At 45.1% G+C, this 18,487-nt stretch overlaps 1 protein-coding gene across 33 annotated transcripts in view; it reads right to left on the bottom strand.

Annotated features, from left to right (window-relative positions):
• Positions 1 to 727: 727 nt before the first annotated feature.
• Positions 728 to 18,487, bottom strand: part of LRP8 (LDL receptor related protein 8) — a 77,515-nt gene continuing 59,755 nt past the window's right edge. For 8 of the 33 annotated variants that reach the window (XM_081485222.1, XM_081485223.1, XM_081485225.1 and 5 more), the window contains 8 exons: positions 16,835 to 16,953; positions 16,438 to 16,577; positions 14,792 to 14,933; positions 13,448 to 13,600; positions 12,339 to 12,563; positions 10,270 to 10,338; positions 5,619 to 5,791; positions 4,208 to 4,652 (listed from right to left, as the gene is read on the bottom strand). In XM_081485222.1, the coding sequence (XP_081341348.1) occupies positions 4,293 to 4,652; positions 5,619 to 5,791; positions 10,270 to 10,338; positions 12,339 to 12,563; positions 13,448 to 13,600; positions 14,792 to 14,933; positions 16,438 to 16,577; positions 16,835 to 16,953 (1,381 nt within the window). In that variant the 3' untranslated portion in view covers positions 4,208 to 4,292. Of the gene's footprint in view, positions 2,249 to 4,207; positions 4,653 to 5,618; positions 5,814 to 10,269; positions 10,339 to 12,338; positions 12,564 to 13,447; positions 13,601 to 14,791; positions 14,934 to 16,437; positions 16,578 to 16,834; positions 16,954 to 18,487 lie in introns of those variants that run through there. The other 25 variants (XM_081485224.1, XM_081485226.1, XM_081485230.1 and 22 more) reach the window with 6 other exon arrangements.

Genomic DNA, 18,487 nt, shown 5'->3' with positions numbered 1-18,487 from the left:
GTTTTGTGTAAATTTCAGTGTTTTTTACTTTTGTCATTTTTCTTCAGTCAAAAATAATTTTACTTTCCATTTCTGAAAGAATAGTAGTAAGTCATTAAGCTCCACAGGAGTTGTCCCTCTGTTCTTAAAATTCTATTTGGTGTTGGTCATTCTATGTCAATTGTGTATACCCTCTTGATGAATGTTTCAGGACTATCCACATATGTATATCATGAAGAAACTGCTTGTTTATGCAAAGCTTAGTGCCCAGGTTTCAGGACACAGTTAGGAGACCAAGACCATGAGTGATGTAGAGAAATGTCCTAGGAAGAGGGTGATAGAACTCCAGAATCACTGCCTGCAAGTTCAGAGGGTATCAAGCTGGTGAGACATCCAAGCTTCACTGAGTTGGAGGCAGCTTGAGAGTGGAGGGGAGGAATTTGCTTTAAAGTGTCAAGTTCCAGGTATGTTCAGGTTAGATACAGATCCTCTGCTCCTACTTACACCAAACATTTCCATGTCACACCTTTGCCCCTGGTTGTCCAATGGGTGTGAAGTGGCAGAACATCTGAGTTAATAAAAGACCACACCTTGGATAAGAGTCAACGGGGACTGAATTCCTTCTGGGACTGTAAGATTATCTTTTCAGTGGTAGACCCCACAAAAAGAAAAGTGCACTTCTCCCCACATCCTCCAAGACCCAGGAAGAGCAAAGTAAGTGTCCACAATGAAAAAACATCTATACATATACCCAGAGTTTTCCTTTTATTTACAAAGCAGTTAACCAGATTCCTCTGTGAACATATAAATCCAGTGTACTATAATATTGTGTATGCCAGTTCCTCCTCAAACAGGACTTTAGGTTTGGCCACTTTTTCTGATTTAAGCCAAATAGCAATTCATCTATGTAGACACATGATGGTAATAAACCTATGTATCACCTTAAACTGTTTTCCCCACCTTAAGGATGTGGCAGAGAAGGGGGAATGGCGAAATAGAGATTAACAAAACCTATTCCTCCATCCTTATCCTCACCCATAGGATACTCAGAGGTAAGCGCCTGAGCCATCCCTAAAGTAAACTTGGGTGGTTCTAAAAACATCTCCACTTAGCTCTTTCTAAGTAAGGAGGGCACCCTCAGTATGCTTCAGAGAAAACAATGAATTCAATCCAAGTGTCCTGAAGGAAAATGAAGTTACTTGAAATGCTGGACTTTAAAACAAGGAGTAGCCAAGGTTCAGGAATGTTCTCACCTGAGCTTGAGAGAACTTTGGGTACGTGTGAAGTCTGTACACTGGCTTTAGCCACAGAAGAGAAAGCCCAGGTGAGAGCTACGGCAGCTTTTCTGACTGACTGGAGTCCCAGGAATAGCCAGAGGCAGAAAAGATCTACCTCTTCCACTGCATGTTTACACAAATCACGATATCTCTTTTCTGAGCCAAATTTACAAAGGCTTCTATGAAAACTACAGATACCCCTCTCTTGTGGATTGTTTTAAAATATACTTATCTTTATGTAACGAACAACAGCCATAGGTGTGCCTCTTCTCTACCGATTTTTCTCTCTCATTCATGTACACACAGAAACATAAATGCACACAGAGACCATATAGTGGGCCAATCATACCAAAAATAAATACTCTCACATCTCTAAATTACTTACAGAATTAACTCTTGGTTTTGAAATATGTTAATAAATAACCTAAATGGGAAAGGGAGTTGAAGTGTCTCTTTTTTTTTCTTTTTACTTATGTTGATGGATAGCCACAAAGCATTATCATTCTATTTACAAAAAAAACAAAAAAAAAACATAACTCTGAAACCTAAAAAAGACCCTCCAAACCAAAAACCCTCTGTAAATATAATTTTTAAATGATGAGTAAGCTACTGTACCATCAGCCCCATTTGGTTATGTACACCATGTTAGTCACTCAGCAGTAGCTATTCCATGAATTCTTCATGGGTAGTGCAACCAGTTAAAAAGTGTATAAAACATTATACATATAAAAACTCTCACATCCTTTGGATGTCTGCAGTTCATCATAACTTTGTGGTTACCTTTCTGCAACATAAATTAAAAAAATTACACACACACACATGCACGCGCGCGTGCGCGCACACACACACACACACACTCTCAAGTACAGAAACCCTTCCATCCAGGCATACACCATCCAGAATGTAGTGCATGGGACTGAATTCCATGAGGCACGAAGGGAGTGGTCCCATCCTCAGGGCAGTCCATCATCTTCAAGGCTTAACGCCACTCGCTGGGGGAGACAGAGCAAAGAAATCATCATTAGATCCACTGGAGCTATTTATTGGATCACAACATATCAGAAATTCTATCACTTTATAGACAGTAGCTCACATACTCTTCAAACTACCTCAGAAGACAGGTTTGTCATATTTATTTTACAGATGAGAAAACTGAGACACAATGAGCTTAAACAGCATTTGTCCTGGGTCACACAGCAAGTGGGTGAACTCAATTTGAACCCAGATCTGTATGACTCCAGAGGTGTAGTTTATTTTTCATCATTCTGTGCTCTCTGTAAAGAAGGGGGCTACAGAGATCTAAACACTCTCCATTCTCCCTTACAGGATTTTAGGTTTGCTGAACTTCAGTGGGTTAGTTTTCCAAATGTTTAATCCCAGGCCTCTAGTTACCTATTTCTATCACACTGATCACAATCAGGAAGATAATCTGCTGCACCCCTCCAACTAATTGTATAGAATTGGAAGGCAATGGAGGTCAATTACGTTAACCCCTCTTTCCCTCACGCCTACCTTCTAGTCACTAGATACTTGACTTCCCTCTGCCACAAATGGGTGACCCTAGATGGTGAGACCACTAACCCCTGAGCCAGTCTATTCCACTGTAGACAGTAGATTTCAATTCTTTCCTATATTGACATGAGATCTGTTTCTTTATTTCTTCTGATGTTCCCTGATTCTCTCTCTTAGACTCAGAGGTCTACACAGACAACTCTTGAAATTTTCAGTTCGAATTCCCTTCCCTTTCTTCTGAGCGTCTTCTTCTCCAGGCACATCTAGCTCCCCCAGCGTGGTCCTGATGTTATCCTGTGCCTCACTCTTCCATTTCCTCAATACCCTCCTTTGGATAGACCTCATTGTTTTAAGATCTTTCTCATAGCGTTATGAATTTGGGCTAGCCACTTTATCTCTCTGAGCCTCGGTTTCATCACCTGTTAAATGGGAATAGTCATAGGACCTATCAAATGAGAGATCATGTATGTAGAGTGTTTAATATAGTATCTAACACATGTGGGATCCAGAGTATTCTACATCAACCTAACTGCATAAGATAGAACCAGACTAGCATTTTCCATTTCTGGACATTATACAAATCCACTGCCTTTCAAATCATCTTTGGGTTATTTGTGATTTTGCATGAATGTCATGGCCTTGCTCCACTAAACTTCTAGTCTGTTACCCTCCTCCTCAAGACAGATCTCCAGGCCAAAGGCAGGTCCCAGCGGTGATAGTGGAGCTACCCGAGAAGGGGCCAGGGGAGAGAACACGTTGTTGAGAACACTAATTTCCACAGCTTCAAGGCTAGATACCCTGAGATATAGCAGAAAGAGCATAGACTTTTATGTACATACAGACAAGAGTGTGAATCCTGGTTCTGCCACTTCCTAGTTGTGATCCTAGGTAAGTTATTCAATTTCTCTGAGTCTCAGTTTCCTCATCTGCAAAACGGGACTAATAATGTCAAGTATATAGGTTACTGTAAAGATTAAACAAGAAAATTTATGTAAAACACTGAGCAGTGTCTGAAACAGTAGATTCTTACTAAATGTCAATTTCCTCGCTCTCCTACTCTATTTCTCTGCAGCTGGCAGGAGCTTTTTCTTCAGGCCTTAGTTTCATCAGGAATAGCTCCTTCTGAGTGACTGTTTCCTTCTCTGGAACAGTGACACTTCACATGTACAGGGAGCTTTATAACTCACAAAGCATTTTCACATGTGCTATCTCACTTGAACTTAGGCCATAAAGGGAATGGGGGTTATCATTCCCATTTTACAAATAAAAGTGAGCACACAGAAAGGACAGAGATCACAGGGCTGTGGAACAGTGAAACTGGGAGTCATCTCCTTACTCCAAGCTCAACATTCCTTCCACTGTGCCCTCTCTGATCTTTAGAAACTGGTTAAGCAACTGTTTGCTCGGACTGACCGAGGTTAAGGATCCTCAAGGCCATCTGCTAACCCTCCTCTCTTGTCAAACTTATCTCCCACGTCTCCCCTTCATAGCTTTAGCAGCCGTTCTGTCCGTCCTGCCCCATACTCAGTCATTTCTTCCACATGCCATTTCCTTAGTCTGCAACTTGCCCATCTTTCCTGTTTGCCCCAACACCCAGCTCACAATTTGCAGCCTTCCAGAACCAGAAAGCCTTCGAGGATTGGCTGCACCTGTCTGGTTCATGCCCTCACTCATCAGCCCCTCAGACTCAGAGTGGCACTGCCCTACCTTGCACTTGACGACAGGCAGCTCGGAAAGAGGGTTCTTCGGGAGTTGGTGCGGCTGTGACCTTGGTTCCCCCGGCAAGACAAAAAGCTCCTTGAGGGCAGGGGCTGGGTCTTCCAGTTCTCTGGTCTCCCCAAGACAGGGCTCTGCCCACAGTGGGTGATCAAAGCTGCTGATTGCCTGACAGGGGGATGGACTGGATGACCTATGAGGTCACACTCAGCCCCGACTCGGCTATACAACCACGATATCTGCTTCAGCCACTGTGTGATCCTCGCTCCCCCAACAAGCCATGCCCTGTTGTGCCTCTCAGCCTCTGCAAGTGCTTCTTTCTGAAATGTCATTTTCCCCCTTCTCTATGTGGAAAACTGCTATTAATCTTTCAAGGACACAGTTCATCTGTCACCTCCTCTGTGAGGCATTCCTGCCTGACTTCTCAAACAGAATTAACAGCTCCTTTGTGGATATTTCCATAGCATTGGTTCAACAAATATTTACTGGGAGTCAGCTATGCTGTGCTAGGTACCAGGGAAACATTAATCAGACAATCCTGCCCTCAAGGAGCTCACAGTCTAGTGGAGAGACCAATGAGTATAAAGGCAAGTTGACTACAGTGTGACGTGTGTTGTGATGGAGAGAGGCAGTGGGAGAAAAAGAAACCAGGGAAAGCTTCTTAGAAGAGGAGGCCCCTGGGCTTCCACCATGGCACTTAGCACACAGCTGTTCAATAGCAAGTGACTCTCTAACTCCCCCACCAGCTCCCTGGAACCAAGTACATCCCTTCTGAACTTTTGAACACTTGGTATCTAATGTGGTACTTGGCACATAACTGGTATACAGTGCTTACTGAAATGAATGTGTTTGAACTGAACAACCACAGTTACCTTTTTCTAGGCCACAGGTTCTGAAAACTTGCTCAGCACAAAGACAAGCCTCTTTACTCCAGGAAGAGCTTCTAGGTACAAGGTGGTTCTGATACCCTTCTTCCCCAACCACCTGCCCCATCATTTCTGGGTCCCCAGGGCCTAGAACAATGCCTGGCACATGGTTGGTTCTTGATAAATGTCTAAAGGAGGGAGGGAGGGAGGGAGAGGCGAAGGGAGGAAAGGAAGGAAGGAAGGAATCTTTCCAGCAAGGAATACTTACTGCTGGATAGACATGGCCAATCTGAGCAGTCCTCCCTATGTGCAGCTCATCCTCCTCCTCTTCTTCAGTTGTTTTCCTGTATACTGGATTGTCGAAATTCATGCTTTTGGTATTCTTCCGCTTCCAGTTTCTCCAGATCAGGTAGCCACTCATGCACAGCAGGGCTATGACCACTGGAGGAGGAGACACGTCACACTGGGTATATCCAGCAGGCTCCAGCCCGCTGCCCAGAAGTCAGGGTGTTTCTTCTCACCACGCCTACTTGACCGCCCCTTGTTCCTCAGGCTCTGTTTCTGCATATTCTTTTTCTGCTGTTGGGAAGCCCATCTCCTAGCTCTTCCTTCATTAACGGCTCATCCTTCAAGATCCAGCTCAAATGCTCTCAACCTCCCATGGTACAGTCAGTTTTTCCCTCACGTGTGTTTCTAGACCACAGTGTTGTACTTTCTGTGCATCCTCAACTAGACTGAGCTCTTTGAGGGCAGCGACTATGTCTTCTTTCTCTCTCTATGCCCAGTGCCCAGCACTGAGTAGGTGCTCAGTCACATGCTGAGTAAATAAGTGAATTTCTTCACCACATTCTTGCTGCTTCCCTAGATTTCTCTAAGAAAACCATTCTCTCCCAAAATTGGAGGGGGGTGGCTAGAGTGGGGTGGGGTGCTTCTTTCCAAAGCTGGGTCTCTGCAAGAAGAGGAGCATCTCTAGAAGGGGACACAGCAGGGAAACACAGGCTCTGAGTTAAAATAAATGGTATACTAATGAGTGAAGGAGGAAGTTCTCAAATAGAGCTGGGCAAAAATGAGGCAAGCAGATTCGTAAGATAGTAAGCGGTCACCCTGAGTGAGCACTCAAGTGAGGCTGGATGACAGCCATCCAGGGTGCTATAGAGGGATTTCCATTTTGGTAAGATTATAATCATCAATAATAACGATACCCACAAAGACAGGAATAGGGCAAGGATGCCTGCGATCGCTGCTAGTATTTGTTTTCCCAGTAAGACCAGACAAAGAATTGAAAGGCACACATGGGAAAGAGAGAAACCAAACTATCATAAACAGATATTGTAGGTTTGGAAAATCTTAGAAAAGCAGATGAAAAACTATTAGAAATAATTTTAGTTCCTCGAGAATCAACATAAAAAATTGGGGCTTCCCTGGTGGTTCAGTGGTTAAGATTCTGTGCTTCCGCTGCAGGGGCCATGGGTTCAATCCCAGGCCGGGGAAGTTCTACACGCCACACACTGTGGCCAAAAAAACAACATAAAAAAATCAATAGCTTTCTTATTAATCAGCAATAATCAATTACAAAATGGATATAATAAGAACACATTCATAACAGCCCAACAAAAAACTATAAAATACTTGGGATAACCCAATAGGAATGTGCAAGCCCTATGTGATCCATACAATTCTACTGAAGCCCATAAAAGAAGGTTCAATTAAATAGGGGGATGTGTCATGTTCCTTGATGGGAAGGTTCAATGCTGTAAAAATGTAAATTCTCCCCGCATTAATTTATATACCCAAAGTGTAAGATTTCATCATATTTTTTATAGAATTAACAAGATGATTCTAAAGTTTACCTAGAAGAGAAATTGAATAAAAATAGCTAAGAAAATGCTGTGAGAATAATAATGCCCTGTTAGATATTAAAACATATCACAAATGTGCTTCTAGTAGCTAGGAGTGGTATATAGGAATTGGTGGAGGAGAATAAATAGCCTAGAAGCAGATCAAGGTATGTACAGGCATACAGTTCATAATAAAGATGACAATTCAAGTCATAAGGAAAGGATGGACTATTCAATAATGGTCTTGTGAAAACCAGACAGGCATGAGAAAAAAATAGTTAAATCTGTACCTCATGTTGTTGCTGCTGCTGCTGCTGCTAAGTCGCTTCAGTCGTCTCCGACTCTGTGCGACCCCATAGACGGCAGCCCACCAGGCTCCCCCGTCCCTGGGATTCTCCAGGCAAGAACACTGGAGTGGGTTGCCATTTCCTTCTCCAGTACATGAAAGGGAAAAGTGAAAGTGAAGTCGCTCAGTTGTATCCGACTCTGTGCGATCCCATAGACGGCAGCCCACCAGGCTCCCCTGTCCCTGGGATTCTCCAGACAAGAACACTGGAGTGGGTTGCCATGTCCTTCTCCAATCCATGGAAGTGAAAAGTGAAAGTGAAGTCGCTCAGTCATGTCCAACTCTTCACGACCCCATGGACTGTAGCCTACCAGGCTCCTCCGTCCATGGGATTTTCCAGGCAAGAGTACTGGAGTGGGGTGCCATTGCCTTCTCCGCTGTACTCATGCTGCACTCTAAATTCTGAATAAATTAATAATTAAACACTAAAAATGCTTAAAATATTGAAAGTAGAAAAATATATAGGGGATATTTTAATAATTTAGAATGATGCAGACCTTCCTAAGCAGGACATAAAACCCATGAGACTAATGATATGATATGATATTTGAAAATTTTAATTTATGCATGGCAAAAGAGACCATCAACAAATTTTAAAAATCAAGTCATAGTATGGGAGAAATGACTTATAACATATATTACAAAAGATTAACATTTATTATGTATCAATATTTCTATACATAAGTAAGAACAAGACAGAATCAGTAGAAAAATAAGAAAAGACCATGAATCGGCAATTCATAAAGGATGAAATGTAAACGGCCAATAAGTTTATGAAAACATGCTCTACCTCACAGGGTAATATCAAGGAAAGAATATTCATCTTTCACCCCTCAGATTAGCAGAAATTTAAAATAATGATTATATTAGGGCAAGGTTACCTCTGGGAAACAGCACATGCATGTTCTTCTATAGACCAGAGGATGGCAGGAAAGGGGTTGATTCTTTTTTCACTACATAATGCTGAGTATTTTCCACTCACTCCACTCAAAATGAGCCTGGATCTCACCATCACCTTTACTGATGAACCTTTCAAGACCAATTCACATGCCATCTTCTCCAGAAGTGCCTACTCCCTCTCCTCCACAGAGCATCATGCCTCTATCATGGCACCTTATAATATGCAGTAACTCCTCTCCTGTATCACCTTTTTTATGATTAAGTCTGATTAAAGACTAAAGGCTCTTGAAAGTCATTAATCCTTTCCTTCCCCGAATCCTTGGTACCCCGCACAGTCCCTTGCGTGGTGTTGAAGTTTTTAAAACATTTACTCACTAACTCACCACAATACTGGGGATTCCCAGGATTAAAGGGCAAAGTCCTTATCCTTGAGATACTCATGGGCAAGTAAGGGAGATAAACCTACAAATGGACAATCACAATGCAAAGATCCGACCAAGAGAAAAGACTGGTATGACAGACAGGATGTGCAGCATACTAAGCGAACATTAGTATAAGAGAGAATGAATCGTCCCACATGGCTCTCTGTGGGAGGTTTAAACAAATGTTATATCCTGGCCATGTTCCAAATCCACTGCACTCCCGCCCTCCCATACCATGTCCCATGGCTTTGCTTATGCTATCTTCACTTACTTGGGTTGCTCTTGATCCTTCTTCATTTGGCTTATTTGGCTCAAACATCATTTCCACTAAGACCTCTCCCCTATCCACTTTCCTTCTCTCCCAGTTTCAAGATAAGTGCCCCCTCAACACATCTACTGAACTGCCTATGGCTTCATTTTAGGACTTATCATTTCAGAATCAAATTGTCTGTGTTATGTGTCTCTCCAACAAGTCTATAAACTTTTGGAGGACAAGAACCATGTCATACTTATTTTTAACCACTTTCCCTCCCCTTATCACAGAATCTGGTACATCATAGCTGCTTGATGTGAAAGGGAAAGTCACTCAGTCATGTCTGACTCTTTGTGACCCCATGGACTATACGGTCGTTGGAATTCTCCAGGCCAGAATACTGGAGTGGACAGCCATCCCCTTCTCCAGAGGATCTTCCCAACCCAGGAATCAAACTGGGCTCTCCTGAATTGCAGGTGGATTCTTTACCAGCTGAGCTACCAAGGAAGCCCTAGCTGCTTGATAGGCCTTTCCATGTGGCTCAGTGGTAAAGAATCTACCTGCCAATGCAGGAGACACGGGTTCAATCACTGGGTTGAGAAGATCCCCTAGAGGAGGGAATGGCAAACTATGCCAGTATTCCTGCCTGGAAAATCCCATGAACACAGCTGTTTGATAATGTTTGTTGAAAACCAAACAGAAAGAAAGCAAGATAGCATGATCTACTACAGGAATGGCAAGTAGCTTTACTAATATTTTTCAATGTATTACTTTTGTCCTACTCATTAATGCAACAAATTTGTTATTTCCTCCCATGTGCCAGACACCACTAGGAGCTGGAGAAGAGTGGTGAGCAAGAGAGACACCAGGCCTGTCCTCATGGAGCCTACCATTTGGCTTCACATGGCTGGTATGTAGAGTGTCAGTGAGAGGTAACGGGGGAAATATCTGGATAGTTGTTTGGGGCTAGATCCTGAAGGGCCCTGGGTGCCAAGCTAAGAAACCAGACTACACCAGGACTGGGAGGTGAGCAGAAAGGCTGCCAGGGCAGAAAAGTCAATGAGAGGTCAGTGTGCTGAGTGCTCTGTCCTTCTAATGATTTTTCCTAAACCCTTGGCAGGGTTTCTCTTTTCTCCCCAGGGGTTTGGGGCCACACTCACCCATGGGCACGATGATCCCAATGACAGCAGCTGTGACTGTGGAGCCCATCTTTTCACCTTCATTCCCATCTGCAAAACACAGACATTTGCAGGATGATGCTCTATCACTGTGAGCCCAAGTCCTTCCTTGCTGGCCTCATGCAGTAAAAACTACCCAACTGCTTCTTGTCCCTGTTCCAAAATGATGGTCCTGCTCAATGCTTAATAATTTAGTCTTTCCAGATCTTATCAGGACAGAGGTCATCTCCATTTCACAGATGAGGAAATTGAGTCTTATTGGAGTTTGAGGGACTCTCAAAGTGGCAAATCTGGGGCTCAAAGCCAGGACTTGTGACCTAAACCCCTTACCCCTTCCACGGTGTTTGGGTGGCAGGAATTAGGGGCTGAACTCTTAGGTCTTTATGTTGCTGATGCTTGGGGCAACTGCCTCTTTCAGCCAGTATCTGTTGCTTTATCTCTCCCTATTTCCACCCGAAATAGAAATACTGTCTGCAGTACTGTCTGCATTATCAGTTGACTTTTAATAAGTAGTTAAAATGAGACACAATATAGCTTAGTGGAATCCAGAGTACAGGCTTCTCAGTCAGACTTCTAGGGTCAGACTTCCTGGCTCTATTCACTCCTTCTGTGACCTTGGGCAAGTTGTTATATGTCATAAATATCGTATTTCTTTATCTTTAAAAGGAGGATAATTATATACCTACTTCCTAGGGATACTGTGAAGATTAAATGAGATAATTCATGTAAAATGCTTACTTAGCACAGTGCCTGACAGCCTTACTAAGTTCAAAGGGCCAGAGAGTGGGGTAGGAGTTGTTGTGAGGCCCAAATAAGGCAGATAAAAGCAGATTCTAAACTGAAAAGTGCTTGGAAATTGCACTATGTAGTTTTAAAAGCTGTGCCATCTTTTCCACTCTTACACTCATCTTAATTATAATATCTGTATAGAATTTTTTAGCTTAAAAAGCAGTTTTCCCTTGGATGCTCGTGATAGTCCTCTGAGGTGTGAGATGGTCCATCACCTACATTTACTCCTAGACAGGAGATGACGGTCCCCTGGCAATGGCCAGATGCCATCCTCTCAGCATGTCTACTTCTCCAAGTTACTCTAAGGGAACCTAATTATTAAGGGGAGAAAGAGCTGCACTGCTTACAAAGTTTTCTGTGGGAATGCCACTCTCTTCTCCATCTGGGTCCTGAGAAAACACAGGACAGTAAAAGTAAAGCCTAGAGTGTGATGAAGCCAGTGGGGAGACCCCTTGGTCAGAACTCTGCCCAGATAAGAGGAACTGGACTTTACACAGGTTCCATCTGCCTCTCTGAACTCTAGGGTAAGCGCTCAACTCTGAAAATCCCAGTTCTGGACCAAGATGGGCCCGATTAGAAAGGTGCTCCAAGCTGCGTAGTTTCTGGGACATGCACATATGGGAAAAAATTTAAAAGATAGTTTATCCTCTTAAATGAACTCCCCCTAGCAGGTAACTCAATTTAAAAGGTATTCACTGGTAAATGAGACAGAACATTTCTAGCAGTGACAATTACGGTTCCCAGTGATTTAATAAGTGGTGAACTTATCCCAGGGTTTGCAGAGAGGCATGAGCAGACCATAGTTATGGATATGACTACCTGGGGAACCTACAGAGGGTGCTGGGAACTGAGACCAGGGCTTTTGAAGTTTAAGTTTCTGAATCTGAGGGTCGCGCCCTCATACTCGTCAGTAGCGTGTGACGTAGACACACCACCGGAGTCAGCAGACGCTTCTGTTCACAAGGCCTCCTCTGTCTCTCATCGTAACCTTGCAAAGCAGGTAGGGAAGGGTTATTATTACCCCACTTTGTAGGTGAGAAAACAGGCTCAGAGACAAGAAGTAGCTTCCCTCAAGACCCTCTGTAAGGCAGGAGCACCTATGACTCCAAACTGCAGTCTGGTGCTCTACCTCCCCCTGCTTCCTCCCTGCTGATAAGCCAATACTAAAGTCTGGTATGATCTCCTCTTCCCACAGATCCTCCCACCCTGGCTTCCCTAGGACCCTCCCATGTCATGCAAGAAGGCAGAACTCATTTCCTTACAGTGTTGGGAGTGGTTGCTGGTTGCAGGGCTTGGGGTAGACGGGCTGATGCTGGGATCCCTGGGGACACTAACTGAGCTTGGGACCACGGCGGCCAGGCTCGGTGTCTCTGTGCTGTGGTTCTGGTAGGTGGGGCTGTGGATGGTGGTCCCAGGGGCTCTGGTGGTGTCGGCTAGTGTCCTCGCTGTGGTAGAAGCTAACGTCGTAGTTGAGGTAGACTGAGGTGCTGAAGGGGAAATACCATGAAGATCACTTGGACAGAGAACTTTGCTGTTTTAGTGCCTAAATTATTGCACTATAAGTATACTCGGTGAAGTATACTTATAAACTCATCCTCATGGCTCAACTCAAATGCCCTCTCTAGTCCTCCTGAATGGGCTACGATTTTTTCTTTAGCTGAATGACAAGCATCTTATCTGTTTATACTGCACCTTGATTTGATAAAGATGAGTTTTTAAAACAGTGCTGTCAGATTAGATGTGGGAAAGATCACTATAAAAGAATGGGAGGAGTGGAAATCATGTAAATCGAGAAAGATTTTTTTTTAATACACGTATACTGTTATATTACTAGGTTCAAATTCTCACTCTACTATAAACAATTGAACCTGGAAATCATAAATGATGCAGCAGACCTATGCTCAAACAAAAGGCCTTGTATCTTCATTGAGACTGGGGAATGAATATGATTTATATGGTTGAAGTATTCACTGTTAGTCCCAATCATATCACAAAAGGACTTCTGGTAGTGTGTGAAGTTCTGGGTGAGAAACAGGCAAGATTATAGTCACCTGCATACAAATAGTAACTGAAGCCATGGGGATAAAGGCTTCTTAACTTGAGGTCTTCAAGGGGTTCCAGATCCCCCTGAAGCTGAATTTAAAATGCTGTGTGTATATGTGCATCTTTCTTGGAAGTGAGAAGAGACAGCCTTGGAGGGACCCTACAGGACACCTGCATTCAGGGTAGGTAAAGAAGAGCCTACAAAGGCAAAAGGCAGCCAGAGAAGATGGAGGAATCCAGGAACACATAGTTTCCCAGAAATCAAGGAAGATTTCAGCAGATGGGCCTGATGTTCCCAGGGACCAGCCCTCCCGGTAGCTCTGCTCACCTCGGTAGCACCTCTTCATGTCGGGGCCCAGCCACATTGTGTCAGGGCAGGCACACGTGTACTTGGGGGAGTGGCTGGAGATCTGAGGAGCAGGAAGGCACAGGTACTCACAGCCCCCATTGGGCTGGGCACTCAGCTCACAGGCATCTGCAGCTAAGGGCACAGAGAGAGATGGAGAGAGAGAACGTCAGGGCACAGACGGGATATGCCAGGTTCTCCCTCTTCCCGAGGACGAGGCCCTGCCCACTCGGCTCAGTCAAAACACTTTCTCTGCTACTTCTATCGAGCACCTTCCACCATTGGACCTGCTGCTTTATCCCCACATTTGTTTAACGCTGACGACAACTCTGAGGGCTGGGTGTTATGCCCAGACCGACAAAAAAAAAAAAAAGACTGCTTAAAGTGAACAAACTTGTCAAAGCTATACCTCTTGTAATTTTGGAGACAATTTAAACTGAGGTCTGTTGGACTCCAGAGACCATGTTTTTTTCTCCCTATGCCACATCTCTTTCTTCTTTAAATTTCTAGATCTAGCATCAGCCACCAACCTTATTTGCTGCTGCTGCTGCTAAGTCACTTCAGTTGTGTCCGACTCTGTGCGAACCCATAGACGGCAGCCCACCAGGCTCCTCTATCCCTGGGATTCTCCAGGCAAGAATACTGGAGTAGGCTGCCATTTCCTTCTCCAGTGCATGCATGCATGCATGCTAAGTCGCTTCAGCTGTGTCCGACTCTGTGCGACCCTATGCACAGCAGCCCACCAGGCTCAACCTTATTTCCTTACCCCCTTTTCCCCACCTTCACCCTCTCCATTACAGTTAGAATGAGGATACCCTAGTGACAGAGGCAGGAACAACCTAACAGAAGGATTCCTGGCTTTTGTTCCTAACCAGCCAGCTGACTTACTGATGGCCCTAGGATACATTAGTTTACACCACTGCCAAGCATGAACAAATGACAAATGAGAAGCAATGGGCTCCTTCATGGCCAAAGTTGCTCTGGAATCAGACAGATCTAAGTTTAGGCTTTAGCTCTACGATCTGCCGACATTATTTTACCTCTCCACTACAGTTGCTTCAGCTGTTAAATGAGAACAGTAATTTCCATACTTTGTAAGACTGACAAAAATGGGACATTTGTACATTCATTTATTTATACCCAGCCTTAGTTCACCAAGAGTTTGAGGCAAATGAAATAAAATATGTGACAGCAAAGCAGTTCACCAATGAGAGGGATTGTCACCACTGCCTCTGGGGGTGCTGAGGTGTGACATGAATGTGAACGCAGCCTGCCTATTGGATGGAGAGGATGTGGGCAGGGGACCTAGGACTGGGGAAGGCTCACCTCTTGGCTGCTTCAGCTCATGGAAGATGACGATATCATGTGGGTTGTTGAGGTTCTCAGCTAGGACAGAGATTTCTAGGCCATTGAGCCGATTTGCACTGAAAATGGCCTCATTCTCCAGGTCCGTCCAGAACACCTTGTCCTGTGGGGTACAGATACAGAGGATGGGAGGCCTAGAGCCTAAACCCATGACCTCTGTCTGAGGGCTCAGGCTCAAACCACAGTCACAAGAACTGCTCCGGCATTTCCCCTGAGCTCTCTTGTCCACGGATTCATGGTGGGACTCTCAGCTCTAACTTGTGGCATACGCTGTGGTTTCCTTCTGTCTCAGAGAGTTACTCAGTGATTCTGTGCTTTGGCCTAAAGGCTGCTCAATAACGCTGAGCTAGGCCTGCTTCTTGGAGTTCAGCAGAACCAGGGTTGGGTTGGATCTCTTTAGCTGTTACCATTGCTAGGGCCCGGGACCAAGATTGGAGAGGATGTGTGGTTTAGTGAGTATTATCCCTACAGGACCTCCTCCTGCAGCCTCTGGGTATACATGCCTGTGCATTAATTCAATGGTTAGTCCACACAAGCCTAGATGTGCATATGTAGGCAAATTCACATTTACAGGTACAACCGTGCACCCTGTGCAGACCTAGACACAAACCCACATGCTCATCTACATACCCAAAGGCACACTTGTACCTAAATGAGCACTTGTCTAAATATTGGTATACACGTTTACATTCACAAGCACTAGCACATACAGGAATGCACATATTTTAACAGATGCATTTATGTATACACATGCACACACACATACATGCCACATATATACACAAGTATAAACACATGTGTCTGAACACACCTGTCTTTTGAAGCAGAGGCTGGACGTGGGAGGTGGAGATTTGCCCACAGTTTCAGAGCTGTGCTGGGTGATGTCGCTCCAAGCAAACATTGCCCACACCCACCATGGGCCGATGTCCCCTTGCTTCCCCTCCCCTTGATGGCAGAGCGAGTTATGGGAAAGAGGTATGTGTGTGCAAGAACTTGATTGGTTCTAGCTTCCTTATTCCCCGAGGAGAAAGGTTGTCAGGGTCAGAACACAGGAAGGTCTTGGCTCTTCACTCTCCCATGAGCTTCTTTTTTGTTGTTGTGGGTTTTTTTTTTTTTTGGCGGGGGGCAGGGGTGGTATTGGTGGTCTTTTTTTCTTGAGGGTTAGGATGATGCCTGGTTCACCTCTATGACCCCAGGGTCCAGCAAAGGCGAGTAAGAGTGTGTTGAATTGAATAGCATCTATCAGGCCATTTCCAATAGTAAATGATACTAAGGAAATGTATATTCCCTCTCCTCGCTTTATTGGGCAACTTCTGTATATGTGGGTACAGTGCTGGGTGCTGAGCATACAAGGTCTAGCAACTTACCTATGAGAAGTGCTCTGAGGGAGGGCCCTTGGGGAGGAAGCATAGGAAAGGCTGCCAGGTGGACAACGGACTGCAAAGCCTCTGTTTGCAGGCAGCTCACATATTGAGTACAAACGAGCCAGTTGGCTTCCCTGTCCCTTTGTTTCCACCTGGACGAGTCTCGGGGAGTCGTCCTGTGTGAACAGCCTTTCCCAGGCTCCAGCTTCCTGAAGGAGCCTTGCCTCCCCTCTCGGGGCTCACCTCAAACACAGCTATCCCAAAAGGGTGGCTCAGGAAGTCAGGGGAGGAAATCAGCATCTTCCTGTTGCCTCCACTGAAGTCAATGCTGGACAGCTGGTGCAGCTTGGAGTCCACCCAGTACAAGCGCTGGTTCAGCAAATCTTGGGGAGGAAAAGGACGAGGGGATCAGTTGCTGAGCCTGCGATCGAAGCCTGGATCTCGGCTCCTTTGTGCCCCCTTCCCTGCCCACATCTCCAGGCCAGGCCTCAGGAGGAGGCCAGCCCAGGGAAACCATCAGGAAACATAGGCACTGGCTCTAAGAGGGGACGTGGAGAGAAGACCCATTGAGCTCCAGGCAGTGGTCAGGACCAGGCGCTAGAACAGCCCCCCCCACCCCATCCAGGAAGGCAGGGCTCACCCAGGGTGATTCCGTTGGGCCACTCAATACCGTCTGACACCAGTGTCTGCCGGCCCACACCGTTGAGCCCGGACTTCTCAATCTTGGCCTGAAACCCCCAGTCAGACCAATACATGAACCTAGAAGAGAGGAAACCCAACTGAGCTTCTTGACAGGGACCATGACTGGGGTGGTCTGGCTCACAAGGACTCAACGGCCCTCTGGATGTTGAAAGATCACGCTTAGTGGGGACTGGAAGTAGACCTCTAAAGTTGGGAACATCACATCTTAGCACTGACAGGTGAGCCAGTTTCAGGTGCACAACATGATTCGGTATTTGTATATATTGCAAAATGATTGCCATAATAAGCTAGTTAATATCCAGCACCACACATAGCTATGATTGTTTTTCTTGTGATGAAGACTTTTAAGATCTATCACTCTCCAGTTTTTAAACTTTATGATGCCTTCTCCTATTGATGTTAAAATCAGATCCCAAATCCTTACCACAGCTGACAAGGCTTTGCATGACCAGGGCCCTGCCTACCTCTCTGGCTATTTCTCCTAGCACCATCGCCCACCTCCCTTAAAAACCTCACAGCTGCCTCATAGGGCTTCTCTTAGGTCCTTCAGGGCACCAAGGCCTTCACAGAGCCTTTGCTCCCACTCTTCTGCCATTTAAAATGTCTTTTCAGTAGAGAATCTTGCTCTGTAAGGAAGTAGGTTCTTCCTTCCCCTCAATGTAAGTAGGTTCTCCCTGTTATCTTCTCTTAAAGCACCCCGTTCTTCCTTTCTGTAGCACTCACACCATTATTGATTTATGTATGCATTCGGGTGTGTGGTGTATTTGTTTACTGTCTGTTTTCCCCACTAGTCTACAAGCTCCACTAAGGGAAGGTTCCTCATCTGCCTTATTCCTCATTTTATGCCTGGCAGGTGGTTGTGTGTGATATAGGTCTTCATTTACTATTTGTTGAACAAACTAGTGTTTTCATTCTAGTCTCACAATTACCCTAGGAAGGTATCATTACTAGTCCCATTTACAGATGAATAAATTGTGGCTCAGAGGGGCTGACTTCCCTAAGATCATGATGTGAATAAGCAGAGAAACCAGGCTTCAAATTTAAGTTGAAATTCAAGCCTGCATGCTTAACCCTCCCCAGAATGCCTCTGCTGAAGCCTGGTGTCCAGCCAAGCTGGCTCCGGGCTAAGGGGCCGAGTGATTGTTCTGGATCCCTTCCATTTGCTGCTCTGAATCCCATCGCCATTCTGCTCTGTACAGCAAAAGGCTGGTGCACGTGGGAACCATATCAATGGGCTTGACTCTCTAGCTGTCTGGCTTCCAGTTGGATTCAACAAAATATTGGAGTGGGAAGAGGACAGACTGAGGTCAGGATGTCTATTCCCCTGACTCTCCCACACAAAGCTGACTCCAGCTGGCTCATGCTCTAACGGTTTAACCGGCCTCAAATTATCTTCATCTGAGTGTGTAGTGGGTTTCCTGCGGGGACCCTGACAGATCCACAATGGACCAGGGATGGGCTGGGTGTAACCACATGGTTTGGGGGACATGTCAGCTAGAGCCTCAGGTCTGTGTGACAGCAGACAGGGAACAGGGTTGAGGTGGGGGTTTAACGAGATGACTCAGTGTCTGCAAAATGCCTAGGACTGTGC

This window comes from Giraffa tippelskirchi, chromosome 5, assembly GCF_054371585.1.
Source record: "Giraffa tippelskirchi isolate mGirTip1 chromosome 5, T2T-mGirTip1v1.2.pri, whole genome shotgun sequence".
NCBI classification, from domain to species: domain Eukaryota; kingdom Metazoa; phylum Chordata; class Mammalia; order Artiodactyla; family Giraffidae; genus Giraffa; species Giraffa tippelskirchi.
Note: the sequence above shows the minus strand (reverse complement) of the source record. Positions and strands in the feature narration are given on the sequence as shown.